The sequence below is a fragment of the Ambystoma mexicanum genome, chromosome 2q (assembly GCF_040938575.1).
Source record: "Ambystoma mexicanum isolate Mex_15411 chromosome 2q, UKY_AmexF1_1, whole genome shotgun sequence".
Classification (NCBI taxonomy): domain Eukaryota; kingdom Metazoa; phylum Chordata; class Amphibia; order Caudata; family Ambystomatidae; genus Ambystoma; species Ambystoma mexicanum.
Window position 1 is genome coordinate 932,431,060 of NC_090924.1, and position 24,357 is coordinate 932,455,416.

The 24,357-nt window shown below is 49.4% G+C and overlaps 1 protein-coding gene across 1 annotated transcript in view; it reads right to left on the bottom strand.

The window, feature by feature from the left end:
- JAZF1 (JAZF zinc finger 1) overlaps positions 1 to 24,357 on the bottom strand; it is a 973,043-nt gene that overhangs the window by 110,973 nt on the left and 837,713 nt on the right. Inside the window, exon 4 of the mRNA XM_069648240.1 lies at positions 20,404 to 20,573. Coding sequence (XP_069504341.1) covers positions 20,404 to 20,573 — 170 coding nt within the window. The remainder of the gene's footprint in view (positions 1 to 20,403; positions 20,574 to 24,357) is intronic.

Sequence of the window (24,357 nt, forward strand, 5' to 3'; positions counted from 1 at the left end):
TCACGCGAGATAGGGTCTGTGCAGGTGATGAGTGAGGGTGATATAAAGACTACGTCTAGGGTGTTGCCTTTGTTGTGAGTGCGGGAGAGCACAGTTTGCTTAAGGTCAATGGATTCTGTGAAAAAGTGCATTTTCAGTGTGATTGTTAGTGGGAGACTAAGGGACGTTAACATCTCGGTGTAAGACATTAGTGTGTGCTAATTTGGCAAAGAAGAGTAAGTTAGAGACGTTGGCAGTGAAAGAGTCCCACCTGTGAGATAGTCTGTAGATGAGGTTGAGGTGATAGATTCCTTTTGGGATAAAGGGACCAGGCGGGCGAGTGATTCAAAGAAGCTTGTTCTGGAAGAGGGGATGATGGAGCCTGGCCAGTTGCTCCTATGGATGATTGCCACTCTATTTCCTGTCCTACCTGGCTGGTTGGCATGTTGGATGCAGCAGCCTGGGGATAGGACGTTGAAAGCATGGGAGGAGGATGGGGTAAACCATGTTTCAGCAATGAAGCGGGCATGAAGGTTTTTGTATGAGATGAGTTTGGCGATCTCTGCAGGGTGAGTAAATGCTGTGCGAGCATTTACTAGCATGAGGGTGTGTGTGGCAGGCCTGTGTCCAAAATGCCTTCAGAATAACACCACTACATTGCCAGGATGAAGGTCCAGTAAAGATTGGAGAGAACAGAGGCTGTAGACACATTTTGAGGGTACTTGGTATGAAAGGAGGCACAGCAATATTCGCAGACCACCCCTGGGCCTGAAGCTCACATGCAGATGCCACCCAAATAGAGGCGGAGTGTGTACCCCGGAGCAATTGAACACACCAGCCTTGATGGTGCCCCAGAAAGACACAGAAATGGATGGATTCCCCAAACTGGACGCACATCGGAGGAATAAAAGGTCGCTGAAGCTGAGCAGGGTGAAGAGGAGCTGGCCCGGGAAGCTCAAGCAGCCCGAGTGGGGCGGCAAAGGTATGGAACCATAAGACACCCATCAATGGGGAGGGGCTTTGAGTATATGTGGGCCATATACATGGACCAGAGGGGGGACTGTTGTGTGGGCCTCAAACCTCTCCCCCCCCCCGATCATACCACCAAGATGACAGATGCCACTCACAGAAGCAGCCCCACAGACCATAACCAGATGAAATCACGTAAGTAATCATGAAGAAGCGACATGGCTGAACACACACACACACACACATAGATGCATTAGACATGAAGCACACTCTTTCCTGCAAAATGCTATGCGGACACTTAGGCCGCATTACTCTTAGGCGCGAAGAACATGCTTATAACTCAATTAGCTAGTTGCACAAGAACACACATGAACTGTTCACTGACGCCTAAAAGCAATTAACATGAACAGCCATAAAAATAAAGATGGAAGACACAGCTGAATTGAAATGAATGGAAGGCACTGGAAAGGATCAAAACACGGGGAGAGGCCCAACATACTGATTTCCCTGAGAAACGCAGACAGAGCTGGCAGTACAGTTATTGTGCCTAACCTTGCCGAGGACGCTAAGAGAGAGTGATTCGAGTCAACAGAAAAGATAGAACACCTGCCAGGGCAGGAAGATGAAATTCTTCATAAATGCAAGCAGAGAAACTCAAATGTACGGTCCCTACATGCGTAATCTGAACCTGGGGAACAAGGCTTATTCATTTGAGGCAGGCAGAGACTGTTCTTCCCACCAAACTGAAGACAGAAGATACAAAACGTAGCACAGCATGACGTTGGAAGCCAGAATGTCCTTGCTCAAGGCCAGAAGAGTCAGAGAAGTGGTAACCTCATTGGGAAAAAGCGGTACTCTGAGGCAATTCTCCCCACCCTTCATTGTGTTGGTAATTTTCCCAAGCTGAGAAGGCTCACACTGGCCTCTTGTGGGTGGTCCCAGGCGGAGCTACCCAATATGGCCAGACCAATAAGATCTATCCTCTTTAAGATGTATGTCTGTCCATACGGTTCACCCAATCCTCTCTCATCAAAAGTCCAGGAATGTAACTTTTGTTTATGATGTCACTGTGTAATAAAAACCCCATTACCAGCCTGTAATCGGTTGAGAGTAAATTGGAATTTGCTGAAGTCTGTGTGCCTGTCCCTGCTTTTGAAATCTGTAATTAAAACAGTAATTTGTCAAGTTTCTGAACGCCTCCATTTCTTGGGGATGGCGGAATTTCCCTTGAGCCTACCGATGGCTTTTTTACTGAACTTAATGGGCCTCATTACGACCCAGGCGGTAAGTTACCGCCTGGGCCGTGACTTTACCACCATGGCGTAAACTACGTTTACGCCATGGTGGTTGGCGGATTTACCTCCCCATTCCAACCTTGGCGGGGCGGTAAATCCCCATTTTCCCATTTACCCTTCCCCATTCCCATTTTGCCCCATAGGGCATAATGGGAGTGGGGAAGGCGTTAATTACGCCACCGTAAATTACGGTGGCGTAATTAACTCCATGGTCCCTTAGCGCCATGGATTTTAACACCTGCTAAAGGCAGGTGTTAAAACCTCCATGGCGCTAAGGGACCTCATACTCAGGCGGTAAGGGTCGGCGCTGTTTACGCCGCCGTAAAACCCTTACCGCCTGAGTTGTAATGAGGCCCAATGTGTGTAACCCAATTGTTCACTAGACAGGGGCCACAACCTTTGTCTGCTGTCTTGTTAGCCGCACATTTACATGCACTACGTCTAAACATGCAGTGCACATTAGCCGTAATAAAAGGGCTGCTGGCCTCATTCCATGCATAAGATTGGTTCACTGTGTGGGATATTCATATACATAACGTGACTCATAGCAGAAGAATACACGCATTGTTTCAAACACCGGAGTGTGCGTGGTCAAAGATTGTGCATGGTGTGTTCTATTCAGGCTCACCTCACAAGATCCTTAGATCTCTGCTGCATTCCTTGAGAAATGCATATGTGTCAGTTACATGCTATCACACTTGAACTACACAGTGGCTGGACCCTTTGGCGATCGATGGGCTGGCTATGTTATGTGTGTGGTACATCACACACGCAGTGAACTTGGGCTGTGATCCACATTGGGTGGCAACAACAGTACACACAGGCATTCTTAAATAATATGCCCCACTATGTTTAGCACTGTATGTGAATACAGACGTTGCGGAATATCAAACTTTCCTTTGGTACACTGGTGTCTGTTCACGGTGATGCTCCGTTGATGCACTGCTTATTCTCGCAGTCCCCCTTATCTCTCCAAACCATCACACATTTCATAATTCCAGTGGCGAAAGTAATGGTGCTTACCTTAATGCAGGTGTCTGCAACATGCCGCTCTCCAGATGTTTTGGACTATGACTCCCATGATCCATTCCCATTGGCTCTGCTGGTTAGTGCAAATGGGAATTTTTGTCCAAAATATCTGGAGATTCAAAGGTTGCAGAGCCCTGCCTTAGTGCTTTCTTTTTCTGATAAGTGAAGCATGTGCTCTTCAACACAGGATGGAGGGAAGTCCTTAGACTAGTGCAGGGCATATGCCGATGCACAGGGCCGGTGTTAGACCAGATTGCACCCCAGGTGGGAAGCATCGTTGCACCCCTCCCAAAAATAATGACAACAAAATTGTATGTTACAAATGTTCTACGTAATACAAAATGCATACATTCAATACTAGGTGACAGTCTTAGAATGTTACCTGTATTATGTGTCCAAAAAGTACCTTTTCTTGACTTTGAAAATTCCAAGCATAAGCACACATTTCTAACAATTAGACACGAGAACATGTGCTTAAGTGCCTAAGTTACAGACTGGTCTCAAATGCCAGCTTCACTGCAAAGTGTGTGGTCCTGGACACGTGATTTTATATCACTGTGATTTATCTGTCAAAATGTGAAGAGCCTAGAAGTTATTCAGTTCATACTGTTCCATACATGCCAACATTATCCATTATATTAGGGAGATGCTAGACAGTCCTGGATTTAACTTTGCATTCTGGGACCTGTAGTCCTGGATTTATTATGGGGAAATCCAGAATAACAAGTCCCAGAATGTAAAGTTAAAAGCAGGACTGGCCTATCATCCCTTGACTGGAATAGATATGTTTACCTGCATGGTGTAAGCTATTAAAAAAAGGCTCCTTCATGGTATTTTGTTTTGTTTATACGGCAGCTTTTAGAGTACCAACTTTGGTTGGGCGATACTGTATATGTTCTATGTAAAGTGTTTTCGTGAAAGTTTTATATAAACAACAAATTCCTATTACTGCATTTGTGAAACTTCTCCACCCAACACCCTGCTCTCGTATAAGGTGTAGTCAACCAATTATAAAATAGAGGCACCCACACTGTAGATTGGTGGCCACTCTACTCAAGCAGGCCTAGCTGAAGATTTGCGGGGGCCCATTTCAACATGATGGTTGCGGGCCCCCTGATTAGAGTGAAAACAGTCTGCAGCACCCGTGGGTTGCATACATTACAATGGCAACAAAGGTAAGGTTAATAGCCACCGATTATCACAAGATGGTCAGTGCGAGGGAGCTTTAACACGAAATGCCCACTAAAGAGCTCTAAACCCTTGTTTGTTGGCAAATGGCTGATGTGGAGGAAACAGTGTTAGAAGGTACTGTGTTGATAACACTTCTGTATATCCTGTGGGAAGAGAAAAAACAGCTTTAGGAATTAATCTATTGCAAGACTGCTGACCGGCAACCTGGGGGCAGTTGCTGAGGGCCCCCTGAGGCTCAAGACACCTTTCATTTGAAGTCCTTCAGTCTTCATTCACCACCAATGTAAACTACAGAGGCCTCAAACTACAGTTCACCACCCTCTTTCGCAGTGATCTTAAAAGCTTCATATCTAGAACAGTGGCATGACCCAGAGGCCAGTCTCCTGCCCTGAGAGTTCAGATCTGGCTTGCCTGAAATAAATCTTGGTGCCGAACTAGGTCATTTCACTTGGTGGGATTGACTCACTCACCTGTGTGATGCCGCATGCGCCTATTTACCTGCTTTACTAGTGAGAATCTACACTGGGCCTTTCTATCGCACCACTGGAATATGATTTAAAAATGACCATTTACATAAATTACATGCATAGGATATATGATATCTGATGAGAAAAACATTAAAAGTGCCTCTTTTCTGTTACACGTCCTCGTCCCGCTGCGGGGGGTCCGATTACAGCACCTAGATAATATGACACTGCTTGTGGAGCGCTAGTGGAATCCATAATATACTCACTGCAGAAGACAAGTGTTACACTATCGTCTTGCTTGCTGGTAAAACTGTGTGTAACTGAAACAAGAGGGCCAGGCTGGTAAGGGTGAGGCCAAGTTTAACTCAGTAGAATATTGCATACCTCAAAGGACAATAAGGAATTCAGGTTGTTTGTCAACACTTGTGGTACGTCCCAATGTATGCATAGCTGTGTCTGCCTGTGCTACAAGAATTGAGCAAAACCCTGCTTTCGGGTACTAACGCAGTGCTTTTAATAAGTTAATTTTGACATTCCAAACATTGTCTATCAGTATAACCCCCAGGACATAAAACGACCTACTGGCCATTCCTGCAGTAAATTCTCAGCTCAGTTGGTTTGGCTACAGGGGCACAGGAGAAATGTGTTGGGTGAGTGGGGTGAAGTAGGACGAGAGGGAGAGAGGCTGGTAGCCTGCCAGGATCGGAAAACCAACATCCCACACGACACAAGGTTAGAGACCTCTGCACGCAACTTCAGCCCTTCCTGAGGTTTAATTTGTTGTGTGATTACGATACCAATGCACCGTTTGGAATGGAAGCCCAGTGCTAGTGGCACTGGCAGTACGCAAGACACTGTCATTTTGTATGCTCTTATGGAAGGGAGGGATCGTTGGGTACAACTTAAACCTTGCCCAATCAAACACTGGATTGTGTATTTCCCAAGCACAATCCTGACTAATGGGATGGCCTTATTTTCAGTGATATCACAAACTTACATTACCGAAGCATGAATGGCTTTCCATACACCACTTCGTCTTTATTTCATACCAGGCAGACAGGACTGGAAAACCAACATCCGACAACACAAGGGGAGATATCTGCAGACCAATTTCCAACACGGCACAGGCTTAATTTCCTGCGCGATTACGATACCAATGCACTTGCAGTCTGCAACGTTCAGAATGGAAGCCCAGTGGCAGTATGGATTGTACATTGTGTTATATTTTAGGTTTGTATGGATGAGAGGGATTGTGGGGTGCAACCAAAATCTTACACAATCAAGAAACACTGTATTGTGTATTTCCTGAGAACAATCCCATTAGGTCTGGGCGAGTCACTCTTGGCAGACTGCTTCACAGGGACTTCTCCTCCTGAGTTCTGCCCTCACTGGACCGGCTGTTCCTGTGCCTGGGTCTTGATCCTCCAAGCCTGATGGCGATTAATCTCTTTAGCACAATCAAATTAAATGATGCAGCATTGCAGCATCAAGCATCATGCATGATGGTGGTGTTGGAGCCCTTTTGGAGGAGTCGGACAGGCGCCCCCCAGAGCCTGGCACGTCAAGCAGCCGCATGCACGGCCTGATGCGTGGGGCAGATGGGAGGGAAAGAGCGAGAAAGAGAGAAGAAAAGACTAGTGCGTAGAGCACTGGGGAATGAGAAGTCGTGCGTGAGATGAAGGCAAAAGGTAGGGGACAGAAGGGGAGAGGGGTAGGATAATGATTGGTGGCCTAAGATGCTACAAAAGAGTAAGATGGAAAAGCATGAGCCGATATATTATGAATAAATAGAAAGGGAGTGGGAAGTGTCTCTATTCTGAATATTTGCCGCCCATTGTGAATGCAGGGCTAGCTATCCTGCACTGCGGTACATTCTGGCTTATGCCTTTTCCCTTGAAACCAACTCTTCACTCCTTTGTTTATGAAACTATAATGCTCACAGTAATAGTGGTACAGTGTGTGATCTCTGCCACTGTAGTCATAGCGGTTAGTCAGTGGCCTAACTGAACAGCGGCACTAGACCAGTGTTCCAAGCTGATGATTTCTGGGCTGCATATAAGAAGCATGCCCCTCGTTCCCATGAAGTAGCTGCTGCTCACTGGGTGATGCCCTGCGGCCAGGAGATACTATTACGCTTGATTCTGATCCCTGAGATACACCAAACACAGTGTTCTACCAAGTACCTCATTTCATAGTTCCTCTCGATGGATCACTATCTTTTGCCAGGGTACAACCTTTCAGCGCTTCAATGCCATAACATATGGCAGGCGGCACTATATGAACCCAAAATACCATAACATAAAACATGAAATTCACAGGATTTGGCTTAAGATTGCCTGCCTAGCAAAATGACAGAGCTATTGTGTTGTAAAAACCTTATTACTTTTTTTTATTTGTGAGTGTCTGTTATAAGACAACCTTACACAACAGTAAACATACATACAAAACCTTATTAATTCACTGAAAAGACTTTGAGGTTATATTAAGGTTTTGTATCTTAACTTTATTTGTGTATCAATAACAGGTTTTCATTGAAGATGCACGTATTCTTTATTACTTTAGCCTCATATGGGGACACTTTAGCGTTGCCCTCTGCCCAAAACAGTGGTACAGAGAGAACAGAAAAGCAGTGTTGTCATTATGAATCACAATATTTGATTGGAAAGGCAACTGGCAACGTTTGTGGCATATATTGGCTGCATTAAAGGCTGTTTTTTGTGTTTTTCAATGCCCTTTTCTCTGCCTCAGGTCCTACTGCTCCTCAGTAGGGACATGCAAGTAACCTTAAGTCTTTCTCCCTCTGTGAGCAGCTCACAAATTCAAGTTGCTAATGGAGCAGAATGCTGCAATGTTTAAACTCAATTGACTGTTGCTTCATCATTCAAATATGCATGTCTAACAGTCCAGAATAGCGCCTGCGTGCTTCCAGGTCCAACCCTCTGCCTTCTCGCTCCACTGAGCGGCGCTGGGAGTGAATGCATAGCTGAGGATCAGCGACTATCATCTGAAGCAAGAAGCTGAAGTTTCACAGTCTTCTTCGCTCCATACACATCCAGGACATAATAAACTGGAGCCATGATCACCGACGACCTCCTCTTCATTCCTCCTTCTCATAACTAACTTCCCTCTTCCCTTGCCCCTCCCTTTCCTCCCGCTTCCGCTCTTCCCCATAATCTCAAGCTCCTCCCTTAAAGGGGCTCTGTCCTTTTCCACTCACAACACCTCCCCCTCGCTTAACATGAGACTTCCCAGGTTACATTTGCTCAATAAGCTGCTGGGGTCTCTTTGTGGTTCGATGGGGCCTGTTTGGTTGCTCGTGGGTCTCCTCTGCACTACCTGGTTGTGGTGTTTCATGAGTCTCCGCTCTCTCTTTTTCCCCCATCTCGGTCGCTTCCTCTTTCATTGGTTCATGCTCTTCAAAGTATAACTCGTGGAGGAGGGAGTCCTTTGGCGTCATTTTGCCATAGATCCTTGTCGCAGTTGTTACTTGTCTTTTGTCCCTTGTCACTAGGATGGGAGCTGCACGGTTCGTCTTTTCTTTGGCTTTGCTTTCCTCTCTCGCATCTTGCCCGGGCAGGTGGTCCTTCTTCTGAGTTACTTCGAAAGATCTGTATTGGATGCTGATGAGAGCGTGCTGTAGTGCTGTCCGGTGGCTGAGGCGGTTGTGCCCTATGGTGGTCCTCGGTATCATGCGGATGGCGGCAGGTATTCTGCGGTCTCCCTGGGTGGGGTCACCTCGTGACTGTCCTTTTGGCTGTACTGGCTGTGCTGTTTTCCATTGAACTGCATGGGCTTGGGAGTTGTCTAGGAGGTGTTCTTCCACCCTTGTCTGGTATTGTTGCCTTGTACCGACGTTTCCTGTGGCTTCCACGTTCCCCACCCGTGTGACGTCTCGAAGGGTACTCGGTGGTTTAACTCCGGGTAGAGGGGTTGTGCATGCCTGTGTAGTGTGGGCGGGTCAGTGTTCATGTCCTTGATATTTTTGATGTCCAGCCATGCCATCGGCGAACTCGGGTGTCTTGTTTGGGCAGCTGGTGTGGGTTGGCATGCGGGGCTCGTAGGTGGTCCTGTTCTGCATGCTGCTTGAAGGGGACCTTCTTGGCTGCAGCGCCAGCATGTCCGTACAAAGGCTGGGTATGGTTGTTCGTGTGCGTTTTTCCATCCTCGTCCATGGCATTGCTCTTGCTCAGGCTTTGTCGCCGGCATTTCCTAAGTTTCTGCTTTCTCCAGGGTCTGGTGGGTTCAGAGTGTTGTGGTTGTCCTACTTCAAGGGCCGCGATGAGGTCTCGTTTAACTTTTCTTTCAATGGGGGTTGCCTGTGCGTCAACTCTCTTGTATGTTTTAGCCAGATTGAGTATTTTGGCTAGGGAAATGGGCTTCTTGAGAAGGTGTTTTCTGAAAGTCGACGAGGTGCACCCTTCTGTGATCCTCAGCCATATAGCCTCTTCATCATTGAAGTTGGTGAAGTCGCAGTTCGCTATTTTCTGCTGGAGACGTAAGACGAACTCTCCGATGGACTCATGTGGACGCTGCCTATGTTGGTTGAATTCGAAACGTTCGTAGTCTTTGTTGGAGCCCACAATTATCTTGTCGTTGACTGCAGTGAGAAGACGTTGGTACGTTGTCTTGTCTGTTGCTGGAATTGTTTTGATGATGTCCTTTACCTCTTTTCCTACCAGGTTGCTGAATATGCTGAGTTTGTTCGGGGGGTCTCGGTCCCTGATTGCTCCTAGAAAGTCTTCCAATTCTTTAACCCATTCTTCCCACCTTGTTCCTTGGTTGTGGTGTGGGTTCAGGGCGAATGGGTTGGGCCGTCTCATGATAGCGGCGTAAGATGTGGGGTTCATGTTCGCTAGGGCTTGCGCACCTGCGTCAGCATCTGCGTGTGTTTGGTCAACCATGGTGGGAGGTATTTATGGCGGCCTCCTGCTTGGTCGTCAGAGCTTTGATCTGTGTTATCAGGGCTTTCTGCGGTGTGGGGTGGGATGACCTCTTGCTGGTGGGCCCCACCTTTCCTTTAGTGGTTTCGTGTGATGTTGCATGGCTGGTCCCCTTTGCGTCTTTGTGGCCGGTTATTTTGGGGTCGGTGGTGCAGACCTGTGTGCGATTTTGTCACTGGTGAGGTTGTTGGAGGTATACTAGTTGTGGACCTTGCTTTTGTTTCGTGGTAGTTCATGAGGCATGTTTCCTTTGCAGCATCGTACTGTCCTGACGGCTTGGGTAGTGGAGGGGGGGGCACCGTGTTGGAGGTTGCTGGTGGGTGCCCCTCGCAGACTACGTGTCCCCCTGTAGGCCTGTGGACCAGCGATTCTGTTGGCCAGTACAGGATGGCACCCAGTGTGCCACGTGATCCTCGCCGTGGATCCTCTTTGCATGGTAAGATTACCGGGTGTACCTCTTTTCTCTCACTCACAGCTCACAGTCAGGCATGTGGCTCAGGGCTGCTAGTGTTATGATGCCCTCGGCTGGTGGCTCTGAGCCTGCAGCGATGGGTTGGGGAAGGTGCGGGCCCCCTCGTGGCACCAGCGCTGCTCTCTGTTTTGTGTGCAGTTGGGGGGTGCGAGCGCTGGTCTATGTTCACTGCGCTGCCATGGGGGGGTGGAAGGGTGTTTACTCCTTACCCTCTCTGCGTCGCCGCTTCTGTGCCGCTTCGGTTGGCGTCCTGCGGTGGTTTCCTTCTCACTGTGTTGCGACACGGTCCAGCAGGCTCAGTCTTATGCTCATTGTGTGATGCCGCCCCTTCTTGCTACGAGCAGCGGCTCTCCACCTTCTCTTCCTGGTGTAGCTGTGAGCTGCAGTGTCACTTTTCTGCTGCACATCCTCTCTGGCACGGGTCCTCTTCCCTGCCAGTGCACGTAGTGCGCCTTGTTGGGCTTCCTGACGTTTTGTTGCTGGGCCGGGTCCACCGTGCCCTCCTTTGTCTGGGCACCTGCTGCCCGTCACTATGCTGAGCCTGCTTCGCTCGCTAGTCCTCTCCTTCAGCCGGTGTCTGCTTCCTCTGCTATGGCGGGACTGTCCAGGCGCCGCACAGCTGATACTTATGGCAGCCAATCTCTGGGGGGGAAAAAAGCCATTCGCACCCTGGATGAACCCCATGGGTGCAAATGTCTTTCAGGCCCTGGTGGGGGGCGGGAGAGGAGGAAATGGCCAGTAACGGCCCAGAGCCCTCGCTTTTCTCGCGCCTACCATGGCTCGGGCTGTTACCGGTCATGTTTGCAGCCCGCCGGGGTGTGAAAGCCATAACACAACCTTTACTTGCATGATAGAAAGTCAGAAATCCTGGCATTTGTTTGGCAACCCAGTCCCACACAAATTGTCATTCAAATCCTCATAGTAGGGACCAATGAAATTCTCAACAAACTCCCCCCCAATACAAATCCTTCAACATCGACAACTCCACCATCACAGTCTCCAAGACTGTTAAAACCTTAGGTGTTCACCTAGATGCCTCAGTATCTATGTCTCGCCAGGTCAACGCCATAGCCTCTTCCTCAGCACTCACCACCAAGGTGATAAATGCTGTCAAGCCTTTTCTCTCCACTAAAAACTGCCTGTCCATCGCCAGAGCCACTATAGGTACAAAACTAGACTACTGTAATGCCCTGTGCCTAGGCACCTCCGCCCACAACCTAAAAAAACTCCAAATCACGCAAAACAACGCGCTCCGGGCAGCGCTGTCCATTCCAAAAAGAGAACACATCTCGCAAGCAAGGAAAGATGCTCACTGGCTACCTGTGAAAGAACGCATACTTTTCAAAGCCATGACCATCACCCATAGATGCCTCTCCCTGGATGCCCCAACCTATCTTGCAGAAAGAATCACACCGAAAGCCTCCATCAGACCCACCAGAGCTCACCGCACCAACATGATTGATGTCCCCACATTTCAAAGATCCAGGGCGGGAGGAACCAGCTTCCAACACTTCGCACCTAAAAACTGGAACTCCTTACCTACCTCACTAAGGAACGAAAAATCATACCACACCTTCCGTAAAAACATCAACACCCTCCTATTCCGCTAAAGTCCTCCACATGCACATTCATGCTTGCATTGTAACCACAGCATAGCATAACCTCTAAGCTCAATGTTTATTACCAATGTGAAACGTACTCTGTAACTCGGTTTTCATCTGTAAACATATTCCTATGTTTGTGTTCAAGACTAAGTCTGCTGTAACAGCGCCACGATGCCCCAGGGCAGTTTTGTGCGCTTTATAAATGCAAATAAATAAAATAAATGACCCAAAATCTTAGGCAATCAACTGACACCGACAGGCGAAGCAAAGCACATGGGTATAATCCTTGATTCCAAACCATCCCTTATTTCACAGGTAAAACACACTATGCATCTGAAAAGGAAAACCACCCATTCCTCGAAATGGACCGAAATAAGTGAGGTAGAAAGAGCATTCATATTGGGAACTTTCTACGGGGAATTCCAAAGAAGACCATCAAACTGCAAACCATACCAGTGCTCAAACTACAGATAAGCAGTGTACCAGCCACTTCCACCCCTAAAAACAGGAAAGTACTCCCAACAAAAGTTGAAAAAGGAGTAAAAATACCTCCAACAAAAATAGGAAACAGACACAGAGGCCCACTTTCTGCTTCTGCCCCCATCGCTCCACAGATATGCTCTGATCAGCGTTACAAGCAGAGCAGTGCCACAGAAAGGAGCTCCAATAGCCTGATTTGAAGAGCTAAAAATGCATCTTTTACTTGGCATGATCTAATACTAGATTTAACGATGTATAGATTACAAATGTCCATTTTAGAGTTAAAACAGATGTTTACTTGCCTAAAAGATCCCCCCCACCACCAGGAAGGAACAAGTTACTTACCTGTAACTGTTGTTCTCCAGCATGGGTCTGGCATGGATTCACATGCTCATGAATATTCCCCGTCGTCAGGCTGGGAATCCTCGGTAAAGAAAAAATCAGTATCAGTTTCGTTTCTGATCTGTCTTTCTTAGTAGTAACCAGTCACTGGTCTCTGGGTCATACTGCCATGACTGCCCTCTCCTTAAGCCCCGCCCCTGGCAGCCATCCTCAGATCTGGTAGCACGTAAGGTGGCAGTATGACCAAGTGAAGAGCCGCAGAGGGGACGGAGGGAAGGTTCACATGTGAATCCATGCCAGACCCATGCTGGAGAACAACAGTTACAGGTAAGTAACTTGTTCCTTCTCCAGCATGGGGTCTGGCATGGATTCACATGCTCATGAATATAAGAATACATAGCAGTACACACATGCACAACCACGGGAGGTGGCAAGGCTCAACATTAAGCATTACATAAAACTCAACATTAAGCATCTCTTACCTCCTCACCAGGCTCACCTTAAGCGAACAGTTTGTGCAGCACTGCCTGGCCGACTCTGGACTCCTCCCTGGAATCCCGGTCGACGCAGTAGAATCTCGTGAAGGTGTGCGTCGACCTCCACGTAGCAGCCCTGCAGATGTCCAGCAGGGGCACACCAGACAAGAACGCTGTGGTAGCAGCGATCGCTCTGGTCGAATGGGCTCTCGTACAGCCGGGCAACGGTCGGTTTGCCAACCGATGACAGTGCATGATGCAGCCGGAGAGCCATCTGGAAATGGAAGCCTTCGAGAGAGCCTTCCCTTGGTTCACAGGTCCAAAGTTCACAAACAGCTGTGATGTCTTTCGAAAACTCTTTGTTCGGTCCACATAGAACTTCAGCGCTCTAGCTACATCCAGCGAGTGCAAAGTCCTCTCGGCCGGTGACAAAGGCGATGGGAAAAAGACTGGTAACACCAGGGGCTCGTTGAGATGGAAGTCCGACGGCACCTTGGGCATGAAGGAGGGGTGCGTCCTCAGCACCACCCTCGTCTCGTGGAAAGTCAAGTATGGAGGCTTGCAAGAAAGGGCCTGAATCTCTCCCACGCGTCGTGCAGAGCTGATGGCCACAAGGAACGCTGTCTTCCACGAGAGAAATTTCAACGGAGCCGAATGCAAGGGCTCGAATGGCGGGCCCATGAGCCTGGTCAGCACCACGTTGAGTTCCCACACCGGGGCTGGAGCCTTCACCGGCGGGAACAATCGGAACAGTCCTTTCATAAACTCCATCACCAGGCGATGAGACCACAGGGACGACCATTTCTGGTGTATCGGGAAATCGCTGCCAGATGTATCTTGATGGAAGCGTGAGCTAGTCCAGCTTTGGCCAGCGACAGTAAGTATGGTAGCACTTAAGGGGCTGTAATCCGTAGAGGGTTAATCTTCTGTGCACGGCACCAGACAGAGAACCTCTTCCACTTGTGTCTGTAGCACTTGAGAGTTGAGGACATCCTGGCCTTTGCAAGAATCTCTCTGCAGTCAGACGGGATATCATACCCTCCAAACTCTAGTGCTGCAGGAGCCAGGCCTGCAAGTTCAGCGACTCCGGGTCGTGATGAAGAATGGCGCCTCCTTCTCTGGAGAGAAGATCTGCGTCTGTCGACAGTTTGACTGGTGGGGACGCTGACAAGTCCAGAAGGTCCGGGAACCATATCTGTCTCGGCCACCTCGGTGCGACGAGGATCATCCTGCACCGGGACCTCTTGAGTTGGTTGATGAGCCTGAGCAGCAACAGCAACCGCGGGAACGCATACAGGATCAGGCCGTCCCAGGGGAACGAGAAAGCATCGCCCATGCTCCTCGGCTGGGGCAACCTGCTAGCGAATCTCTGGCACTTGGAGTTCGTCGCCGTCGCGAACAGGTCGATTTGGGGTTTGCCCCATCGCCGGAAGAGTTGATCCACTTGAGCCTGGCGTAGTTCTCACTCGTGGCAAGAGCGCAGCTCCCTGCTGAGTGAGTCAGCGATGGTGTTTTTTATCCCTGCTAGATGAAAAGGCACCAGAAACATCCCCTGGGCAACGGCCCAGTACCACAGAGCCTGGGCTTCCTTTTACAGGGCTGGGGATCTGGTTCCTCCCTGTTTCCAGATGTAGAACATTGTGGTGGTGTTGTCGGTGAAGATCCTCACCACCTTGCCCTTGAGGGACGGGAGGAATGACTTGAGGGCCCAGAACACTGCTCGGAGCTCCAGTATGTTGATGTGGAGCGGCCTCTCTTCTGGGAGCCACAGGCCTCTCGCGTGAAGATCTCCGGTGTGCGCTCCCCACCCTTCCCCGTGCCCGCGGCGAGATGCGTGCGGGTGCTCCACCATCGAATTGCCTGATGGAATGCTTCGTTGAGCAAGATCTTGTCCTCGAAACTGTCCGTCGCTTGCGTCCAACGGGCGTCGAGGAACTCCTGCAGAGGATGCATCCGAAGCCTGCACAGGCGCACCAGATAGATGCAAGAGGACATCATCCCGAGGAGGGACTTGATGGACCTCACTCTGGCCATGTCTGTGGCCAGCAGATGCTGTACCTTGCCCAGGATTACCTGCATTCTTTCCTCCGACGGCGAGGCCAACTGCGCTACTGTATCGAGCTTGTCTCCCAGAAACAGCGTGACCTGTGAAGGAACCAGGTGGGATTTGGGGAAGTTGATGGAGAATCCCAAGTCCGTGAGCAGCCGGACGGTCTTTGCTGTGTGTTGGACGGCGAGTTCCCTTGTCCCTGCTCGGATGAGCCATCGTCCAGGTAGGGGTAGACGTGGATCCCCTCCAGGCGCAGCCGCACCGCCACTGGTGCTAGGCACTTGGTGAACACCCTGGGCGCTGACTTCAATCGAATGGGAGGGCCTTGAACTGGTAGTGCCGCCCTTGGACTACGAACCTGAGATACTTTCGATATCCTTTTAAGATGGGGATGTGAAAGTACGCATCCTCCAGATCCAACGACGATAGGGAGTCGCCTTCCTCCAGCTGTCCCAGCACGTGCTGGAGGGTGACCATCTGGAACTTCTGTGCCTTGATGTTTTTGTTTAGCCGACGCAAGTCCAGGATGGGACGCCAACCTCCTGCCTTCTTTCTGATGAGGAAGTATCTTGAGTATACTCTGGAGCCCCGGAGCCTCTTTGGGACGAGCTCGATGGCTCCTTTCTTGAGCATCGCCCTTACCTCTAACAGCAGTTGAGGGATGTGGTTTTCCTTCCTGGCCATGGGCGGAATTCGGGGGCACTTCTTTAGAAATTCCAGAGTGTGCCCGTGGGCCAGGGCATTCAGCACCCAACGGTCGGTGGAGATGGACTCCCACACGCTGACGAACTTTGTCAGCCGGCCTCCCACCGGGGTGCTTCGGTAGGGGCCCGACGCGGCGCCCGGTTCAGTCTTGCTTGGAAACAGCCTTGCCGCCTTGGCCTCCCTGGCGACGATGGCGAAATCCACCTGACTTGCCTCGTCGCCTGTAGGCTTCTTGCGTCGAGGAGCGGGCCGCCTGGCGGTAGGTCGAGGAGCCGCCGCCAAATCCTTTGTAGGAATCTTGCTAGCCTCTGGAGTTCTGAAAGGGCGGCCGCCGTTGCTGCAGAACTCCCAAGGCCCGAGCCGTCTCCGTGTCGGTCTTGATGGCCTGCAGCGACTCATCCACAGTCTTTCCAAACTGATTGTTCCCGTCGAAGGGCATGTCCAAAACCTTGGCTTGCACATCCTGGCGGAAATCCGTCGCCTTGAGCCACCCCTGCCGTCGAAGGCAAACGCTGTTGCCCAACTGGCGGAAGCCGGTGTCGGCAATGTTCGTGGCCACAGTTATTGCGTGGTACGATGGCCACCTCACCCTCCTGTAGGATCGCAGGGGCCTCTGCCCTCTTGTCGTCCGGGAGGAAGTCCAACAGGGGGGCGATCTTGTACCACAATTCCCTGTCGTAGCGGGCCACAATCGCTAGGGCGTTGGCTGCCTTAATCGTTGTCGCCACCGACGAGATGACTTGTCGTCCCACGGTGTCTAGCTTCTTTCCCTCCCCGTCCGGTGGGGAAGTTGAGGATGAAGCCGATGCCCCCCCCGCTTTCTTCTTGGCCGCTGCTGAGACGACCGAATGTGGGGTCGGCTCTGCCCTAAGGCACAACAGGGTGGCGTCGGGGACCCGGTACTTCTTCTCGTACCGGTCCCTCTTGGCAGGTGTTGTGGACGGGTTCTTGAGGAGGGCAAGTCCCTTGTCCCAGATGTTATCCAGCAACGGCACCGCGAGGATCGTCTTCCTCTTGGCCTTGTGACGTTGGTAGAGGAAGCCTTCCTTCTTCTCCTCAGGGCAGAGCTGAAAAAGCTTGGATGCCCTGGCAATCATGGCGTGGAAGGAGCCAATCTCGTCGGGCGGGGACGCCCGAGGAATCGGAGACGGGAGGTCAGTCCCGTCGTCACCGCCGTCGTGATTCGTCCCCGTCGTGGCTGTGTCCTTTCCCGTGTCGTCCCTCGGGATCGGGGAAGGCGACAATGGCTGAGAAGGCTGTGAGGTCTGAAGGGGCACTGGATGAATTCTCCTCCTCTTGTTCGGAGGGCTTCCCGACGGACCCGGTACAGCTGGGTCGTCCGTCAGGGGTAGGGGCAGTCTCTTCCTTATCCCCATGCATAAGGCTGGGATTGCTGTCAAAATGGCCGTCGAGTTGTCCTGAGGCTCGGGTTGCGACGCACGTGCCGGGAGCAACGGTTGTTCCTCCATGGGAACCTCATCGTTGTTGCCACCCTCGCTCTCGTCGTCCCCCTCCTCGGGATTCCTCTCGTGAGGCTGGGCCTCTTCCAAATTCTCAGCCAGCTCCTCCTCGGAGGTTGTGTCCGTGTCCGTAGCGGTCACCGGCCCCCCCTCTTTTTCCACCGGGGTCTTCATGGGGGTCTTCTCGATGGGCCTAAAGGAGGATTCCCTCAGCGGAGGCAGGGAAACTCTGGGCCCCGAGGTTGCCTCCACTGGGATAGCCTCCACAGGCTTCACCAGGGCCGCAGCGACTCCCTCTATAGAGGCCTTAGCCGGGTGGATCAAGGCCTTCGCCGCCTTGGGCGCGCTTGAGGCCTTCACCTTAGGGGGAGGGTCACCGCCTCACTCCCCCTCGGCCGCTTCCTTCGAGATCAACCGGGGCCTCTCCAGAAGCTTAGCCGAGTTCTTGTATTTTCTCTCCCCCGAGCCAGAGCGTTGGCTCGCGGTTGATGGCGTTGGTGAAGGTGCGCCCTGTCTGGCAGCCGAGGAGCCCGACCGTTCGGCGCTCCAGGTGCCCGTGGACTCACTGTGCTCTGCCTTCTGTTGGGCCCCCGTCGCCGGGGCGCCCTCACAGGATTTAGAAGACCGCTCAGACTTCTTCTTCTCACCTGCTGGGCTCTTGCCTTCCAGCCAGTTGGAGAGGCGGGTCCGGCGATCCCTCATAGTCCGGTCCGACATGTTCATGCAAAACATGCAGTCCTTCTCCACGTGCGTTTTGTCCTCGTGGAAGCAATAAAGGCATTTCGAATGCTCATCCTCCTTGAACACATTTTGTAGGTTGCATCCAGGGCAGATCCTGAACAGTTTTCCGGGAGTCGAGCTTCCTTTCTCCTGGGCCATGTTCTTCTCGTCCACAAGGTAGGCCTCAGAAACTTCTGGAATCCTCCAAGAAGCGTAACTCGATGGAAACTTCACCCTTGAGGGGCGTAGATAAATCCGAAACGGGTCCCTGTTGATCGGAAGTAGAAACGGTGGAGCTTGAGGATCGATTAAACCGAAACATGAGATAAATCTCTTTGAAAAAGCGCAAAACGCAGTAAAAGCTCAAGAGCTATGGCACGAGGACTCCCAACACTTGAGCGTGCGGTAAAAATCTGAGGATGGCTGCCAGGGGCGGGACTTAGGGAGAGGGCAGTCATTGGCTGGGGTCAGTATGACCCCGAGACCAGTGATTGGTTACTACTAAGAAAGACAGATCAGAAACAAAACTGATACTGATTTATTCTTTACCGAGGATGCCCAGCCTGACGACAGGGAATATTCATGAGCATGTGGATCCATGCCAGACGCCATGCTGGAGAATGGGAATGCCTTTTTTTATACCTAAACATATATCACTGACAAATTCTAAAAACTCGGGAGCAAAACACTCCAAATTGAAAATTCTATTTGGAGTCCTCGACAGACCCCATAAGATCCACCCTGAAAACTCTGCCCTGGCTCTGGATCAAGAATGGGCTACAGTCTAGAGTCTTTGCAAGGTGCACAGAGTTTTTTGGCCCAAGGTTCCAAATGCATATATAACCAATTCAGCCATTACAACCTCCAAAGTGCCCTCAGATCAAAAGCAGCCAATACATTGTAGCCATCAACTTCCAGTGAGGCTACAACTAGTAGAATGGTGGCATCAGCTCAGCGCCTCCAGCACTGGATCAGCATCCGCTTGAAGCAAGCCCTCAAGAAGAAACTGACTCAACATGCGCTCCATAACCTGAAAAGAAATTACTAGGACCACTTAGTGCCCACCAACCACACGTATTCCCTCATGTCAATCCCAGACACCTGTATGTATATATGAATAATATGAATACATGTCTGTATAGCTCCACTTCCCTCGAACCCCCATCACCTCGCTCTGTGACGCTCCGGGCCCTGAAGCACATGATACTGCATGAGGTGCTTTATAAATGAAAAACAAATACATTGTTTAAGCAGTTGGGATTGTTTAAACATGTTTATCAAATCGCTCATCACTTTAGGAGACAAGACTTCCAGTCCCAGAATAAGGCACAGTACTCTAGATTGGATCCCAATATTGAGTAATCAAGAGACACCAATGACTGCTACTTTTTGAGGATATATCTACATATGTACATCAGTAACCCAATAGCATTTCCAGCTGCCTTTTTGCACCTTTTGGTCATTTCAGTGACTGGCAACATTAACCATTTAAATGGGGGGACCCTAGTCCAGTCCTGGTTTTAACTTTGAATTTTGGCAGTTGCAGACTTGGATTTCCCCATTATAAATCTAGGACTACAAGTCCCTGAATGCAAAGTTAAAACTAGGAATGTACTAGCATCTCAGGAATGGAATGGATAATGCTGGCACGTATGTTCCTTTATAAAGCATTTAATGCAGACCTCACAACACATTTTGATTTAATCAGATATAAAAACCTATAGGTAATTTTCAATGTTTTGCTACTCAAGAGCACCACTCTTTCTGTACTTGGTTCTCAGTAACAAAGTGCTCACAAGTGAGGCGGCAGACACTTCAGCACTGCGTGCGTACAATTAGTCCCATTCCTTTTCCTCCTCCTCGAGTGCCAACTTCATGGCACAACTTCTCTGCCCTGAATTGTAGAATCTAGTCAGGATTTCAGAATGACCAAACAGACATCAAAACAACATCCACTAAAATGTATTATATGCAGTTTATCTCCATACAAATGAATTGCGGATATCCTAAACATTTTCTGGCTGAATTGTATTATTGGGTGAGAGAATAGACCCATTCCTAGTTGCAGATTAGAATTAATTACAATTGTCCTTTAATAACGCGCTTCACACCAGAGATTGTTTTTTCTAAGCACGGGATCGGGATTCGAACCTGTGTTCGCTGCATGTTGCCCCTGAGCTATCCCCCTTGGCCAGACGTTAATACTACTTGACAAACCACTCACCTTATACCTCTTTTTACAGCCGGGAACTGGACAGGCAAAGGGCTTCTCGTCGCCGCCATTCATACACATGGAGCTCAGGATGGCTTCCGAGCTGATGGCGCTTTCCGTGGTCCAGGACTCGTCGCTGTCCGATTGCTCATAGTCTACTTCCTCCTCGTCATATTCACTGCCTGTAAAGCCAAGGAAAAGGGGATTACGTCACGGCCACAGGTAAGGTCGCCTCTACCTCTGATTGCAGGGGGGGGGTTACTAAATCAACCGCTAAAATTGCTTTAGAATGCCACAAGAAATGCGCGTTGAATTCAATAAAGTTTTACACAGTCCTCCACAAAGATACTTTTCTTAACTAGCTCAGACAAGCGATATTAATCTATTTTCAAAAAACAGTTAAGCAAGCCAGCATTAAAGACTCCACCGGGTATTGATTAAAAGATCAGCTTCAACACGTCTGCCAGAACAGGCTGAGAATTCTCCCGAGGAAGCAGGCCCTCCACCAACCCACAACTGATTTAGGGCCTTTTCTGGGCCCAGGCTCGATCCTGAGGAGCGTAATTCTGCAGATCATAAACTGTGTAAAATCATATGTTGACAAGTACTAATGCATTTACGGGCCCTGTGGAGGCAATAAGAATTATGGCACAACGTTAATAAGAGTTATAGCAATTATGGTTGCGGGGTGCATTCCCTCACGTGTGAGAAGGGCCTGCATTGTTTTGGCTGCCCATGCCCGGTCGCGGGCAGCACACTGTGCATATGGTGGCCGCGCACCTGGAGCGCGTTTCCTCCCGCTTATTTGAATGCATTTTAATACACATTAATAAACCTGTCTCCAGTAGAAAGACACGAGGCCAGCAAGCAGGGCTTCACAGCCGCCCTGCAGTCGGCCGCAAGCTCCCCACAGCCCCGACCAAAAATAGGTTATTTACTTATTTGACGAGAAGTTCTAATTATTTCTTGAAATAACAAGTAGTGGTGATAAAAAACGGACAAAGAAAATGTGTTTTGACGAAATACAGTGCCCTTTTTTTTTACACCATGCACAAGAATTGAGGAGGCTGGCTTGCTTGACGAGCAAATTCATTTCAGATTAGGGGTTCTTCTAAGAACACAACGCAAGGCTAACACAACTCAACTGTGTGTGTATGACGCCGCCAAACCTCCCAATCAGTACATTAGCTCAGGGTGCAAAGGAAACACACACGGTTCAAGTCTTACTAGGCCTACAAGCCCACCACACGATAGGAGCATATTGCAAGTTGCCGTGAAGTTCCGTGACCGTAGCAAAGAAACCTTCCAACACGCAGAGCCGCCTTAATAAGAACATGTCTAATGCCCACGCCAGAGCTGTATATGGCAACATGAGACACAAGAATAGATCTGGCTTACATGGATTAAACCCTCTGCTTTCTTTGATTGGCCGTAATGTTTTCTGGCGTGGGACGGGTATGTCCAGACGTGGGTCCTGTGCCTGCTGGGCCTAGAGACCCAAGCTACTTCCTGCTGATGAGGCCCAACAAGGCCGAAACATGTTTGGGGATGCTTGTGGTCTCATGCAGAAGGGATGTGACCTAGCAGTTCGGGCTGGACTGCCCCTTTTGGGGTGGGACCAAGCTTGATTTGCATATGGTCTTTCCCCTTCTGTAATGGCTTGGCAGAGAAAGAACGATGGTCTGGAGGGTTGCCCAGAGCAATGCCAGAGGTTAAGATTCATTCTAAACCTTCCAGCCATCACCTCTTTGTTTTTGCACAAAATTGTAAGCCGGGCAGCAAAAAAGGACATTCCCCAGACCATTGCAGGCAAGGCACGTGCAGGACGCAATCTCAGTCCTTCACCTTTGGCCACCACCGGGTTCAATGGAAGAAGATTCCATTTTAGAAGTGTTCATTGGAAACGCTGACCAATAGAAAGGCCCCATTCCAGATATGGGTGGAGAAACCCTGAAGATGACATTATCAGACTTGGCATGCTCTGTTTTATCTATATATATTTATTTCTATTTATACATTTACTAAGCACACTAAATCCTTCGGCATCAATGCACTGGTATAGGCAAGCAAAGCAGACATGAGAGCTTGCTTACATATGTGCTAGTACAGAACGGCAAGGCAGGCCTGATGAGATATTTACATATGCAGTGAGCTCATGAACAAAGGAGCAAGGTTAAACTCAGGCAAGAGGTAGGTTCGCAGAGAAAAGTATAGTTTTAAGATGTTTCCAGATAAACCAGGTCTGATTGTTCAGATCCGAGTGAAAGCAGTAGGGAGTGTCAGGTCTTGGATGCAGTGACCAGGAAACTAGTCCCCCCTCCTCTTACGCTCGAAGCTAGGGATGGTAAGTTTGTGGGCAGAAGAGGATCAGGTAGATCTATTAGACTGGGATTTAGAGAACTTCTTGGAAATGTATCTTGGGGCCCGATTTGCAAGGCATTTGTGAGTGATAGCTAAGGATTTAAAGATGATGCGTTAGTGGATCCGTAGCCATTGGGCGCATTTTCTTTTGTCCGAGAGGCGCTCATGCTTAGGAATATTGGGTGCAGCTCAGAGAGCCTTGTTTTGGATGATTTGCAGTTTGTTAAAGTTCTGCTGTGAGATCCCTGCAAACAAGGCATTGCAGTAGTCCAGCCTATGAGGGCTCTGGCAATGGTGACGCAGTTTTCTGCTGTGAGGAAAGGCCTGCTGGCATTGATGACTTTAGAGGTGTAGGCTGCAGACGAGGCGATTGCGTTAACCTGCCTGGATAAGGACAAAGGAGAGTCGAAATAGACCTCCAAGGTCTGATTTGTAGGACTGGTTCAGCTTGATGAGTGAGTTAGGGGATCCGACTACGAGAATTTCAGTCTTTTCATCGTTTAGAGAAGACAGAGGGTGCGTGCCACCACCCTTGCCTGGATGGTGTGAAAGGTTGATTTCAGATTGTTACTGTCAGTATCATAGATGCCTGTAAGGGGTATAAGGATCTGTGTGTTGTCTGCATAATGTGTGTATGAGATTCCTTTGTCATCTAGGAGGTTGAAAGGTTTTGTAAAAATGTTGTTGACGCAGACCCAGGAGGTTGTTGTGTTCCAAGTGGTGCTGGATCTAAATGTATGCCACCCGATGCAGGGTTTTCAAGAGGTCGGGGACAGTGGTGATGGGGCGATAGTTGGTGGGGATATTAGGTTTTATTATTTAAAGAAGGAGGACCCAAGAATCCTTGAGGGTAGGAGGAACAGAGCAAGAGGCTAAGAAGGCACTGATCAGAGAGGCGATGAAAGGAGCCAAAGGTTCTGCACAGTCCTTGATAACTGTTGATGGGAAGATATCTCCCAAGCAACGGGATGGTTTTAGGCCTTTAACAATATGGATAGCTTCAGATTCTGAAATAGGTTGAAACCTAAAGGGTGAGGCGCTTGGTAAAGGCTCAATCCGGGGGGCTGGGGAGTCGCGGGTGCATTCATAACCAGAGAGACTTTTTTTTACCACATATCTTTTTTGCAGTGTTTAAATTTAAGTAGTAGGGCATTTTGATGTTAGTGCACCAAGTAGTGTCTTGAGTACAATTGGAGGGAAGGGGGAGGGAGAGTCAAGCTCGCGCATAATGGTGAAGAGTTCTGTGGTACTGGATTTTGCTTTCTTGATTCTGGTATTATAGAAGGATTGCTTTTCTTCAAGAGTGGCCAGTTTGTAGCCTCTAGCTGTCTGTGTGAAATTGGCTTTGTTAGTCTTCATGGGGGCATGATTTCACTTGCTTTCTGCCTAAGGTTTCAGTAGGTGGAGGGCTTTAAGGTTAGGAAAAAACCAGGTATTGTTGTGAGCAGTGGCTTTAGATTTTCGCTGAGTGAGTGGGGCAACAGAGTGGATGGACTGGGTGAGTGAGGTGTTATATTAGTCAACCAAGTTGGACTGGTTGCTGCGGAACACGTGTGTGTGTGGAGTAGGTCATCTAGCAGTGGCAAGATGCAGGCTTGGGTTATG